The 14,880-nt window shown below is 41.5% G+C and overlaps 1 protein-coding gene across 1 annotated transcript in view; it reads right to left on the reverse strand.

The window, feature by feature from the left end:
- Positions 1-14,880, reverse strand: part of dlgap1a (discs, large (Drosophila) homolog-associated protein 1a) — a 141,937-nt gene that overhangs the window by 77,098 nt on the left and 49,959 nt on the right. The window contains exon 4 of the mRNA XM_053438941.1: positions 7,931-8,145. Within this exon, the coding sequence (XP_053294916.1) occupies positions 7,931-8,145 (215 nt within the window). The remainder of the gene's footprint in view (positions 1-7,930; positions 8,146-14,880) is intronic.

Raw genomic sequence — 14,880 nt, forward strand, 5'->3', positions numbered from 1 at the left:
GTTGACTGACGTCATTACGGTAAGCGTGCTGCGTCATTTCCTGTTTTCTTGCCACTGGTGGTGGTCGCTCTGCGAATTAGCTCCGCTGCTAAAACACAACTGTTTCTCTGTAGCACTACAGCTAAAATCACCGGTCTGTAGTTAAACACTCGCACATACCAACCCTTACTCTATCGTGCTTAGTGATTCTGTGTTCTGTTTGAGCTCACCCTCGCAGCTCTATAGCAGCGATGTCTTCTCTCTCTCCCTGTTGCTCCACTGCTCTCTCTTGCTCCGAGTGTCTTATGTTTACTTACTCCTCTGCCTCCCTTAACAGTAGTGGTACATGTAATAAATGTAGTGTGTTGATAGCGATGGAGGCTCGGCTTAGCGACTTAGAAGCTCGGCTCAGCAGCTTAGAAACTCCGTTAGCTGTAGTTAGCCGGCTCCCGCTAGCCGCGGAGCCACCTAGCTTATCACGTGGCTTAGCCTTAACTAGCAGTCCCCAGACTAGTCCCGTGCAGCCGGGAGCGCAGGGCAGCTGGGTGACAACCCGGAGGGGGCATAGTGCTAGACTTAAAAAGCCCACGATTAAAGAGCCACCAGCTCACGTCTCAAATAGATTCGCTCCACTCAGCGAGGCACCCGCTGATAAACAGACTCTGATTATTGGCGACTCGGTTCTGAGAAACGTCAGGTTAGCGACACCAGCGACTATAGTTAATTGTATCCCAGGGGCCAGAGCCGGCGACATCGAATCTAAACTTAAGTTAATGGCTAAAACTAAAAAAGGTAAATACAATAAAATCGTAATTCACGTCGGCAGCAACGACTCCCGGCTTCGCATGTCGGAGATCACTAAAGTTAATGTTGAGTCCGTGTGTGCTTTTGCTAAAACGATGTCGGACAAAGTAGTTTTCTCTGGCCCGCTCCCTAATACAACAGGTGATGACATGTTTAGCCGCATGTTGTCTTTTAACCGCTGGCTGTCGAAGTGGTGTCCTGTAAACGGCGTGGGCTTTATAGATAATTGGCTAACTTTTTCGACAAAACCTGGTCTTGTTAGGAGAGACGGCGTTCATCCCACTTGGGATGGAGCAGCTCTCTTATCTAGGAATATTACTCAGTCTATTACATGACAACCCATAGTTGGGACCAGGAAGCAGAGCTGCAGTGCTAAACACTTCTCTGCGCTCCCTCTGGATCAATCACAAAACCCCATAGAGATTGTGTCTGTTCACCGTCCGATTAAATTATTGAAATTAAACAATAACAGAGCGAGAACTCCACACAAAAATTTAATACAAATAAAAACAACCTCTGAAACAATACAGGAAACCCAGACTTTTAAATGTGGTCTTTTAAACATTAGATCACTGGAAAAAAAAGCTCTTTTAGTTAATGAAATAGTCTCCGATTACAACATAGATTTACTGTCCCTCACTGAGACGTGGCTACATCCTGATGAATATGTCAGTCTAAATGAATCTACTCCCCCCAGTCATATCAATTCACAGGTTCCTAGAGAAATTGGGCGAGGAGGTGGAGTTGCTGCTATTTTTAACTCCAGTCTATCAATTAATCCTAAACCTAAACTCAGCTACAAATCATTTGAATGTCTGGTTCTTAGTCTTCCACGCCAATCCAGGAACCACCAACAGCCAATCATATTTGCCGTAGTTTACCGTGCTCCCAGGGCTTATACTGAATTTTTAAAGGAATTCCCTGAGTTTTTATCAAACTTAATCCTAAAGACCGATAAAATTATTATTGTTGGTGACTTTAATATTCATGTTGATCATAATAAAGATTGCCTTAGCGTAGCATTTATTTCAATACTAGACTCTATTGGTTTCAGTCAGTGTGTGCACAAACCTACTCATTGTGGTAACCACACACTTGACCTTGTATTATCGTACGGTGTCGGAATTGAAAATTTAACAGTACTTCCGCGCAATCCAGTTCTATCAGACCATAATTTAATAACCTTTGATTTTTCAATAACTGAATATATGCCACTAATAAAAAATTCATTTTCTAGATGTCTACCTGATAGTGCTGTAGCTAAATTTAAGGAAATAATCCCAATTACATTTAAACCCGTATTAGCAGTAGATATAAACAACAAATTCTTTAAAACCCTGAGCTCCATTGAGATCGACCACCTCGTCGATAGCTCTGCAGACTCATTACGATTAACATTAGACTCAATAGCGCCTCTAAAAAAGAAAAATGTCAAACATAGTAAATTAGCTCCGTGGTATAATTCCCAGACAAATGAGTTAAAACAATTATCAAGAAAACTAGAAAGGAAGTGGCGCTCCAGCAACCATGTTGAAAATCTAATAGACTGGAAGAATAGTGTTAAAGAATATAAAAAGGCTCTCCACAAAGCAAGAGCCGCCTACTATTCAAAACTAATAGAAGAGAATAAAAACAACCCCAGGTTTCTCTTCAGCACTGTAGCCAGGCTGACAGAGAGTCACACCTCCACCGAACCCAGTATTCCTCGATCCCTAAATAGCAATATCTTTATGACCTTTTTTAATGATAAAATTCAAACTATTAGAAATAAAATCAACCATCTCCTGCCCTCAATTGGCACTAATACCCTCCCAACAACAGAGATCTCAGAAACGGCTGAGAATCCTACCCATTACTTAGACAGCTTCTCTCTGATCACCCGTGATCAGTTTACCAAATTAATCTCAGGTTCTAAACCAACAACCTGTATCTTAGATCCCATTCCTACCAAATTACTTAAAGAAATTCTGCCCCTAATTGATAGTTCGTTACTTAACATCATCAATCTGTCATTATCATCAGGTTATGTGCCACAGTCTTTTAAAATAGCTGTCATCAAACCCCTACTCAAAAAACCCACCCTAGACCCAGAGGTTTTAGCCAATTACAGACCAATATCTAATCTCCCCTTCGTCTCTAAAATCTTAGAAAAAGTTGTTGCCAATCAGCTGTGTGAGTTTCTCCGGGAAAATAATATATATGAAGACTTTCAATCGGGGTTTAGAGCCAATCACAGTACAGAGACAGCCTTGGCAAAAGTCACTAATGACCTTTTAATAGCCTCAGATCAGGGACTTGTGTCTGTCCTCGTTCTATTAGATCTCAGTGCAGCATTCGACACAATTGACCATCAAATTTTATTACAAAGACTCAAACAGTTAATTAACATTAATGGAACCGCCCTTAACTGGTTTCAATCGTATTTTTCTGATCGCTCCCAATTTGTGCAAATTAATGATGAGTCATCTGTGCGCACCAAAGTTAACCAGGGTGTTCCACAGGGCTCTGTGCTTGGCCCAATTTTATTCTCATTATATATGCTTCCACTAGGAAACATTATCAGGACACACTCGGTAAATTTCCACTGCTATGCGGATGACACCCAGTTATATTTGTCAATAAAACCTGAACAAAGTAATCAATTAACTAAACTTCGAACATGTCTCAAGGACATAAAAACCTGGATGACCCGCAATTTTCTCTTATTAAACTCAGACAAAACAGAGGTTATAATACTTGGCCCCAAACACCTTAGAGATGCATTATCTAATGATATAGCTGCGCTAGACGACATTGCCCCTGCTTCCAATGAAACCGTCAGGAACTTGGGAGTGATCTTTGATCCTGATTTATCCTTTAATTCTCACTTAAAACAAATTTCTAGGACCGCTTTTTTCCACTTACGTAATATTTCCAAAATTAGACATGTCCTTTCCCAAAAAGATGCAGAAAAACTAGTCCACGCCTTTGTTACATCGAGACTGGACTATTGTAATTCATTATTATCTGGCTCCAGCAGTAAGTCGTTAAAGACTCTACAGCTTGTCCAAAATGCCGCAGCACGTGTCCTGACGAGAACAAAGAGAAGAGAGCACATTTCTCCTGTGTTAGCATCGCTACACTGGCTTCCAGTTAAATCTAGAATAGAATTTAAAATTCTCCTCCTCACCTTCAAGGCCCTTAATAATATGGCGCCTTTTTACCTTAAAGAGCTGTTAGTACCTTATAAACCCGCTAGAGCACTCCGCTCCCAGAATTCAAGCCTACTTGTCGTCCCTAAATTCTCTAAAAAAAGAGTAGGAGCCAGAGCTTTTAGCCATCAAGCCCCTCGGCTGTGGAATAATCTACCACTTTCAGTTCGGGAGGCAGATACCATCTTTTCATTTAAGAGTAGACTCAAAACCTTCCTTTTTGATAAAGCTTATAGTTAGAGCTAATTAGTGCGCCAGAACGTTACTTGTTCTATTTTATGACACATGACACACGGAGCTTCTCTTTCCAGCTTCTCCTTCCTCTTCTCCATCCCTATCCCCCTTCCCCGGAATCCCTTTGCTTTATCACCCGCAGATCCAGGGCCTCTGTGGCCGCACCATGGATTGCGGTTTGTGGATCGTACACCGGGGGTCGCGGTGGTGGATCCATTGTGGCGGATTCTGGGCTGATCGTGGTGCTGGTGGCGGACCCTGTGTCGCGTTGGCATTGGGCACGGGCGGTGGACCAGGACCGCGGTGGTGGCTTGTGATGGGTCCTGGTGGGCGGCGGTGGACGGTGACTGAGGACTGGAGTGGCGTCTGGTCTGGATGGTGGATCGTGGTCTGGATGGTTGCTGACCATGGACTGTGCTTGCAGCGGGACTGCTTGGCATGTCATGTTGGGGTTGTCCTTCGGGATGTCTACCCTCATCAAATGCTGCTAGAGACTTTGATTATTGATGATGTTTTCCTGCACGTGGCATCTATTGCACTTCTGTCCGTCCTGGGAGAGGGATCCCTCACATGTGGCTCTCTCTGAGGTTTCTACATATTTTTACCCTGTTAAAAGGGTTTTTAGTAGTTTTTCCTTACTCTTGCTGAGGGTTAAGGACAGAGGATGCCACACCCTGTTAAAGCCCTATGAGATGAATTGTAATTTGTGAATATGGGCTATACAAATAAAATTTGATTGATTGATTGATTGATACGTGATAAGTCAGTAACATGTATCGATGAGATTTACATTTCTTTGATGTGATAAGGATGGATGGTCATTTTTGTCAAATGCTGCACTACGATCTAACAGAACGAGGACTGACACAAATTCCTGATCTGAAGCCTGTAGAAGGTCATCAGTGACTGTTTTAACTGCTTTATGGACACTTGAGGCTCTCAAACCATTTTCTGTAATTCTTGCCGAAGTACAGGTCACACATCCCTCCTCTGTCCCTCAGTGCCATTCCAGTTCTCTAACGACATCCTGAACGCCCCTCCCTCCACACCAATAAACCTTAAATATTTAGCAACAGAATTCCCTACTCCGACTCTGTATTCGTAGACGATTTAACCACAGGGTTTCCGGTTGGGGGTCCTTTCCTCTCATACATTGCAGCTTTCACTTAACATGTAACTGCATCTAAAGTATCACTGTTATAAAAATATATTCCACACCAATACAAAATATAACAACTTTTTTAAGGTTTAGTCATTTCTAAGTTTTTTGAGGTTTGTGTGTGCACACGGCCCTGTAGCCTCATGCACTTTTTATGGGCATTTGCGGGGTGTTGACCTATGCTAATAGGGCATTCAAGCAAACAAATTGAAGAGGCCCAGCGAGATTAGAGAGTTCAGAGACAGTTATTGACAGTTTGTTCATATTCTTTGTGAATTCTGAACCGAAGAACAAATCAGTTTACAAATGATGAACGTAAACGTGCACAGTTAAATATGAGGCACGTTCACATGAAGCAGCCGCTCAGTGAAACAGTGGAAACAAACAGTGAAAACACAGAGTTCACTCTATGATCCACAGCTGCTCAACAATCAGAAGGCAACTCCGGACATTTATATTCAACCTGAAAGAAGCTAATTTACACTCTATTGTACGCCTTAATATCCGATAATATCTTCCTGACGAAGTGCATTCAGGGACCGTCGGAAATGCTAGCGTTCGCTAGTTTAGCCACTTCCTGTGGACTCAGAATGGGTAAAAAAAAACACATTTTGGTCTTCCCCTACACAAATGTTTTGTTTTAATCACATAGCTGTGAAGTGAGATCCGATTACAAGTGGTCACAATAATCCTGCCCCCAGCCTTTGATGTACAGTGCCTTGCATAAGTATTCACCCCCTTGGACTTTTTCCCATTATGTACTGTTACTAACTGGAATTCAAATAGACTTAAATAAACTTTTTCCCGTTTGATCAACAAAACATGCATAGTACTTTGGAGGTGCAAAATAAATTTTATTGTGACACAAACTATAATGAGAACAAAAACGTTGACATCTGTTGGGTGCATAAGTATTCACCCCCCTGTGTCAATACTTGGTAGAACCCCCTTTCGCTGCAATTACAGCTGCAAGTCTTTTGGGGTATGTCTCTACCAGCTTTGCACATCTAGAGATGGAAAGGTTTGTCCATTCTTCTTGGCAAAAAAGATGAAGCTCAGTCAGATTGGATGGAGACCGTCTGTGAACCGCAATCTTCAAGTCTTGCCATAGATTCTCTATTGGATTGAGGTCTGGGCTTTGACTGGGCCATTTTAAGACATTAACATTCTTTAATCCAAACCATTCCTTTGTAGCTCTGGCTGTATGTTTAGGGTCATTGTCCTGCTGGAAGATGAACCTCCGCCCCAGTCTCAAGTCTTTTGCAGACTGCATCAGATTTTCTTCAAGGATTTCCCTGTATTTGGCTCCATCCATCTTTCCCTCTATTCTGACCAGTTTCCCTGTACCTGCTGAAGAGAAGCATCCCCACAGCATGATGCTACCACCACCATGTTTCACTGTTGGGATGGTGTGCTCAGGGTGATGGGCAGTGTTGGGTTTTCGCCACACATAGCGTTTTGCATTGAGGCCAAAAAGTTCAATTTTGGTCTCATCTGACCAGAGCACTTTCTTCCACATGTGTGCTGTGTCTCCCACATGGCTTCTGGCAAACTCCAAACGGGATTTTTTTATGGATCCCTTTCAACAATGGCTTTCTTCTTGCCACTCTTCCATAAAGGCCAGATTTGTGGAGTAGACGACTAATAGTTGTCCTGTGGAAAGATTCTCCCACCTCAGCTGTGGATCTCTGCAACTCCTCCAGAGTAACCATGGGCCTCCTGGTTGCTTCTCTGATTAATTTTCTCCTTGTCCGACTCTTCAGTTTGGGTGAACGGCCTCCTCTTGGTAGGTTTGCGGTTGTGCCATATTCTTTCCATTTTCTTATGATGGATTTTATGGTGCTCAGAGAGATGTTCAAAGCTCTGGATATTTTTTTATAACCTAACCCTGCTTCATATTTCTCCACAACTTTATCCCTGACCTGTTTGGTGAGCTCCTTGGTCTTCATGATGCTGTTTGTTCAGTAATGATCTCCAACAAACTCTGAGTCCGTCACAGAACAGGTGTATTTATACTGAGATTAAATTGCAGACAGGTGGACCCTATTTACTAATTATGTGACTTGCAAATGTGACTTGTGAATGCAATTGGTCGCACCAGATCTTTGTTAGGGGTTTCACAGTAAAGGGGGTGAATATATATGCACTCAACACTTTTCAGATTTTTATTTGTAAATAATTGTGAAATCCATGTAATATTTCCCCCCACTTCCAAATGATGCACTATTTTGTGTTGGTCCATTACATAAACTCACGATGAAATAAATTTTAATCTGTGGTTATACCATGACAAAATGTAGAAAAGTCCAAAGGGGGTGAATACTTATGCAAGGCACTGTAGGTGGCTTTTACATCTAGACCATCTACCCCTGTGCTAGCCTGGAACCAGCTTTGCTGGCCAAGAGACAGATCTTTGGCTGTTGAAACACAATGAACTGGTTCCAACTGGCGCCGGAACTGGTTTGCTGGACAAGGGGTATTGGAGGCCTATAAAGTAAGATGCAGAGTAGGAATACAAATTTAAATAGTCGAGCTGATAAGGACAGACACAATTAAATCTTACTGTAGAGTGGTCATCTCAGTCAGTGATGGCTGTGTGGCTTTCAGGTAGCTGGCCCGGCGCGCCTGGATCTTGGGTGAGGGTTTAGGACTCCCATCAGAGTCTCCGCTGTCATCGTCAGCCATGGCTTTGACGTAGCTGCCACTCCTCATCCTCCGACAGGGGATGTCGTCCTCCTTCCCTAGTGGAGAGAAGCCACTCCACTCATCCTGAGGTACCTGATGACCAGGTAGAGAGGGCAGAGAAACATTGTCAGGAGGATCCGCTCCACTGCTGTCTGAGGCCCAGCTTCCAAAGTGGCTGCCTAAACTGTCCTGATGACACATAGAACTTAGAAGATACATCTAATATGCAGTACAATATCAACACAACACAGAGCAAGAATTAACAAGGATAGCAGGCATTCTTTTCTTATTCATACACAGATATCCGTAACCAGGTCCCACTCTGCTGTGGCATAATTTGTTGGGTAATTAGCTTGGCTAATTCATATATCTGCTTTCCAGGAGCCAGCCCAGTTCATCAACACAGAGCTGTCCATACAGCACAGGAGGGTTTCTTTGTGTGTATGTGTATGTGTGTGACATAGGCTATCTTTGGGGCAAAGACAAATGAAAAGCTTTGTGGAGGTGATTTCTTATTATTTTCAGAGATGTTTTGGAAAATTGTAAATGTTTAGACAATATTATTGTTGACAAAATCTGTGTCCCCAAAATCAGATATATTTGGGGGGCTGATGTATGGATTGTTGGCATTTGACAGAAATATGTCCCTGAAAAGAGATACTTTACAAATGTACATTTTATGACAATAGTGTAAAATATACTGCATAGAATATATTATACTTTTTTCATGAAGGCCTGTGTTACCACAGCGCTCTACCACAGTGGCCATATATACCTGGAGAAGGAGAAATTTAAGCTGTGCCACTAAGCTTTAATGATAAAGAACCAGCAGGCTCTACACGACTTTCAAATTCAAATTAAGTGTTTATGAGGAATACATTTGCCGGTAGTGGATATAGTAAAAAATTTGCAGCAATTTTTGATTTAGTCTTAGTCTTTAGACGAAAATGCGTATTGGTTTTTGTCACATTTGGTAATTTTTATCCTTCTTTGTTTTAGTCTAGTTTTCGTCGACGAAAACTAATTATGTTTTAGTCTAGTTTTAGTCACATTTAATAGCCTAATTAAACTCCCTTTCTTCCCTTCTCAGGCCCAGGGACCCCCTGTGTTGTGTCTACAACTGCATAATAGTCTAGCTTGCAGTACCTAGGTTGTCCATTAGATATCCCTCCTAGCATAGGTCTACAGCAGGGGTCGGCAACCTTTACAATCAAAATAGCCATTTTGCCCCCTCTTCCCCCAAATAAAATTTGTCTGGAACGCAAATTATATTTGATAACAAAGCTAATAACGTTTTATATAAAGTTATACTGTACTAAACTATAGCTTGTTGCATATATGAAATTATAGAACGACAATAAAGAAAACTGTTGACATTTTATTGCTATTTTTACCTGTTACAATAAAGGAAAACACCAAACTCTTATGAAGAGGAGGAGAAAATATACAGGGAAGTGTCGGCCTACTTTGAAATAAATTAAACACAGAACTATATAGGGCTATTTGAGTCCTCCCCATATTTGTGGGAAATGTATGAAATATATGAAACCCTATTTTGAAATAAATAAAAACATAGCTGCAGCATTATAGCTTAAAATATATATTTTAGTTGGCGAAATGTGAAAACAAAAAGTGAGAGCAGGTCAGACTGGAGGCGAACACAGAAACTGAAGCTCGGTAGAAAGCAGATGCAGCTTCTGCTCTGAGCAACTCTGTGTTTTCACTGTTTCCATTGTTAAGAAGCAGCCGGTGAGTCAGAGAACGGCTGTTTCACGTGAACAAGCTCTGATCCCACTGTGTCTCTGAGCGAGTGAGCGGGGATGGGGGGCGGAGCCCCGGGACCGGTGTGTGCGCTATCTGGGAGCACACACACACACTCGCCCGCTCCTGGTACTTCATGACGGCCTGATACGATGATGTTTAAAAAAATTAACATGACCATCACGATTTGTAACGGGAAAAAGAATTAGCTTAGTGTCTGCATTCAAATAAATTTTCTCAGACTGGTGGGTCTCCCCATGGCTGCTGAACTAAAAGTAGGCTTCATCATATCAGCATCTGTAGCGGAAATGGTTTTGGTTGGTATAGGCCAGGGGTGTCCAAACTAAGGCCCGCGGGCCAACGGCGGCCCGCCATCAATTTTTAATTGGCCCGCATCAATCTCATAAAATATAATATATAAATTTAATTTTTTTATAATTTAATGTATTTAATTTAACTGTATGTGGCCCTCCGGACAAAACGTTTGGACACCCCTGGTATAGGCCTATTCCACTGCAGCTCATTAACGTTAATTAGCCAAACCTTTTAAGTGTACTTCTCCTAGGTGGATTGATTCCAGCAGCGTATCATACTTGTGAGGAATTCTGAGTTCAGACTTGAGGCCAGAGTGGAGGAATTTGAGAGGCAATAACAGAGAGAGACAGCAGGAGAATTGCACTGCTACTCTGGCTAATTTATATATGAATCACTGATCTCGGTCTCTTTCACTCTCTCCCTCTCTCCCTCTCTCTGTAATATATGTGTGCATGTGTTTGTGTGGGCATGAGCGTGAGCGTGTGCGTGTATGTGTGTGTGTCTGTGACGTCAAAGAGACACAAATGAGCAGTTTGGCTATAAAAAGAGAATGCGGGGAAAGGACCAGCTGCAGTAGCATCAGCAGCATCTCTCACCCACGCACAGGCCTCATTTCCACTGCAGCTCAAAACTCGTTCAACTGTAATGGGTAAGGAACAGTGGAATCTGTGCAGATGCTATGGGGTGGACATTTAATGCTTTTCTGGGGTTTTGCAAATAACAATACTCTATCTGTCTATGTGACATTGCCAGTGACTCAATGTGTAGTGTCCACTGCATAATCAATGTATTTTATATTACAGCCTGACAGGAAGTTTGTAACATAATCTTCCAAATAGGGGAGAGCGGGGTAATGTGGGACATTTTTTACATTTGCTCCCCTCTAGGCGAGCTTAAATGATATATCAGTAAAATGTACACATTTCCAATTAATTCAGGATGTTTTCTAGCAATGGAAATGATCAGAATGTCTTCAGGACAAAGGGCAGTGAAAATATGATTGTTTTAAAAAAAGTGGTCTTGTGTCCCACTCTACCCCAGCTACGGGGTAAAGTGGTCCACTTACTTTTTCCACTTTAAAACTACCATAACAACACATGTTGTAATCCTGACAACACATGTTAAAATCCTGACAACCACACATTCCAAAACTAATATCGGACTAGTAACAGAATCATGGGGATTGGTCAATTAAGCACATTTATGATTATTATGATTCATGTGATCTCTTGCACACCCTAGCTTACCTGCACAGGGACAGGGATATTGTTTTTCTCTCCGTATTCAAATGCCAGTTCACGACACTTAACTGGAGCAAGGCCATGGAACTGATCAGCTAGTTGTTTCAAGTGTTTGACAAGCTCCTCCTCCATCTCATCTGTGAATATTCTCTTTGCCTCAGCTACTGCACCCCAGGCTACTGATTTTACTTTCACTTTCTCTTTTTTCTTTATGAATCTTTTGAGGGTTGTCTTGTCAATATTTCTATCCCTTCCAGCTTTTCTTAAGGACTTCTTTCCTTGCATGACCTCAGCGGCTGCACTCTCCATCTCTGCGAGGGGTGTTTGGCCTCAAGTTGTCTTCCTGGTGTATAGTTTCTTGGCATGATGACTTTTCTACAATGTTTATGACATTAAAAATAAAACATATATAATGTAATATAACACTAGAATATATTTAAGACTAAACTTAACTTGTGCTTCATGGTGGGGTAAAGTGAGACACTGTCCCACTTTACCCCACAACATTTGTCCCACTTTACCCCGAAGCCACAATTTTAGAAAAACAACATCTTTTAGCAATTCAGGCTAATCTTCAGCTAGCATCAGTCACATGGTTGTATATGTTGGAAGTTCACCAACATGTATGATATAAGTTTTTCTACCTGATTCAATTTGTTTTGACACAACAGTTGATTAAGTTCAAAGCAAGAAATTTACTTTTACATGCAAAAAACACATTTTTGTGAAAAAACATACTTTCCACAGCACCAGCACCAAGTTCTCCTTCATGGCAAGGGGGGAATGGGAGGGGCTTGAAAACATAATAGTCACATGACCACAAATGTGTTCCGTTGCCTAGATACAGGGGGTGTTTCACATCACCCGATGTCCTTCATTACCCCGCTCTCCCCTACATCAGTTATTTTGGAAAATATTGTAGGTCTGAAAGCTGCTTAACATTGTGTTGGGCCATTGCAGAGCTGTGTGCAGTGCTCTTTGCACTGGCTGGTCAAATTTTTTCACTGCTTGTGTCTGTTATCTAGGAAATCAAGCAATATCCATTTTGTTCCCTAAACTTAACACGTTTTAATTGTACAATTCAGTGTCCGGACAAGCATGGCAAGCAGTGCTTAACCTAATAAAACTAAAAATAGACATCAATTATACAATAACTGATTGGAAGCAATATCTCTCCTTACATCTGACATCAGAACAGTATCTCATAAAAGAGTAGGGCTGTTATTCTTATTTAAAATTCGAACATTCATTTGAACGTGAGGGGAAATGTTCAAATCCGAACTGTAATGATCTGTTCAAAATACAAATTTTAAAAGCACATCAGACCTGAAGTAGTTTGCCTCATGATCCATCAGAGGGTGCTTACTATCAACTTTACCTATTGCACGCCCTCTTGTGTTTCTGGTTGCACACCAGGTTAGACTGGTAAGGTTAGGCCAACATCAAGTGTTCAACGCTGTCTGACCCATCATGTTCATAATCGCCAAGTGACTGCCCTTGATTCAGCTTCTACCATCATCAGTTACAATGTTGCAGTTGCAGGTAGACTAAATATTTTTGCACTTTAGGTAGTGCAGCTGCTTTAAGAGTCAGTGGTCAGGCTGGAGACTTGAGCAGACAGTTCAGGGTTTGCAGTGAAATAAATCTGAAGTTCTGGCTTTGTCAGTTAATAAATGCTACAACTACTCAAGACAAATGGCAAGTTGCCGCACTCTCACTGCAGTAAGATGTTTTGTCCGTCTCAATGCTGTCATATTCCATATCTAGCAGAATTAATCGAAAAAATGTTGGTGGACCATCAACAACAGCAAATGCTCTCAGCTAACAAAAGCGTGTTAAGTTGTGTAATCATTGACATGAAAATGTCATTATACACATTTTCAAATTTTTGCTTTATGAACATCTTTAAAACAATCCTGGCACATTACTTCCTGGGATTTATTAGGATAACCGATGTTTCATGGTTGTGGATGTTCATACCTTCAACACTTGTGAAGAATCATCAAAACGAATTATTCCTGATGCATTACGTTCATATGTTGAATACCAATGATACATTTTAATAAATGTATCACAGTTAATATATGCAGGGTTCCTACAGGTTTTAACAAGTTAAATTTAGGAAACTTTTTCAAGACCTTTTTAAGACCACATTGAATAGAATTTAAGACCTATTTCACGGCCATACTGTGTTAGTTGTTGGCTTTGCACTTCTCTTGTGTTTCTCTGACTGGGCATTTGATTCTAAAGCCTTTACCCCCGATGTTCCTTGTTTTACTGTTTTCTTGCTAAAGGTGCAGTGGCCTTCAAAAACATTCCTCTCCACTGGTTGTAACCATGCACTAAACATGCTTTTATTCAACCAAGATTTGTTGAAGCTGCACTTCCCCATTAAGCTACAAAAGACGTTGACACACTAGTAGAATTTCTGTCTCTTTTAGCTTGATTGCTCTGCGCGTTTTCAATTGCTAGTCAATGTGAATAAACGCTTCCTATCCGCAGCGCGGAGGTGCGCGCAGAGCACAGAAAGAGGAACGCGCACTGCAATCCTGCGGTGGGAGAGCGCATTCAGAGTAGCGCAAGCGGAGTGTAGCGTAAGACAGAGAGGAAGAAGACAGCTGTCCGTCAGACAGAGACTGCTGTCTGTTCGCGCATGTGCATCCGTGAGAAACGTGAGTGGGCACTGTATGTTATTAGTAGTTTCATAGTGGTGATTAGATGATGAGTGAATTTTCTTTTTTTGGGTGAACTATCCCTCAGTCAGATGGAAGTTGAAGCCACAGAGTGGTTAGTATGACGAAACAGGTTGTGCAGATCCTATATTAGAAAGTATATTACAAACTAAAATGGGAGCAGATGAGGAAAAAGATAATAAGGATAAATAGCCAAATTATGGTAAATCTATGTAATCTATGCAATGTGCCAACGAATTCCTAAGACTCACACACGCATACACACACACAGAGAGAGAGAGAGAGAGAGAGAGAGAGAGAGAGAGAGAGAGAGAGAGAGAGAGAGAGAGAGAGAGAGAGAGAGAGAGATTATTGCACACAGGACAGTATTGACAAACAGAATCAGTGGGAGCTGGGGAGCACATTTGACTATATTAATCGGTGGAGGAGCAGAGCTTAAACAATGTTTGTAGATTGCAAATGAGTAATTATTCTTTTATGTATTCATTATTAGATCTGAATCCAGTATTGAGTGTTCTTTCCTGGTTTAGCAATCAATATGTCTTGCTGACTGATTTAATACAGAACTACATAGTAGGATTATAATGTTTTTGTCCACCAGAATATGGTGATTCATGGGAATTTACAGTGGGTGTATCACAACTTTAAAACTCGAATCAGGTCGATGATTAAATATAGGTTTGTATGCCTCCGATGATGACTGGTGCTGGCTTTCAAAACCACTGGTATGGTCCTTTAAGCCTTCATAATTCAGTCATGGATTAACTGTAACAAATTATTAATTCAGTCTGGCAGTTAAAGGCCGGCGCATGCTTCTG

The sequence above is a fragment of the Pleuronectes platessa genome, chromosome 13 (genome assembly GCF_947347685.1).
Source record: "Pleuronectes platessa chromosome 13, fPlePla1.1, whole genome shotgun sequence".
NCBI lineage: Eukaryota > Metazoa > Chordata > Actinopteri > Pleuronectiformes > Pleuronectidae > Pleuronectes > Pleuronectes platessa.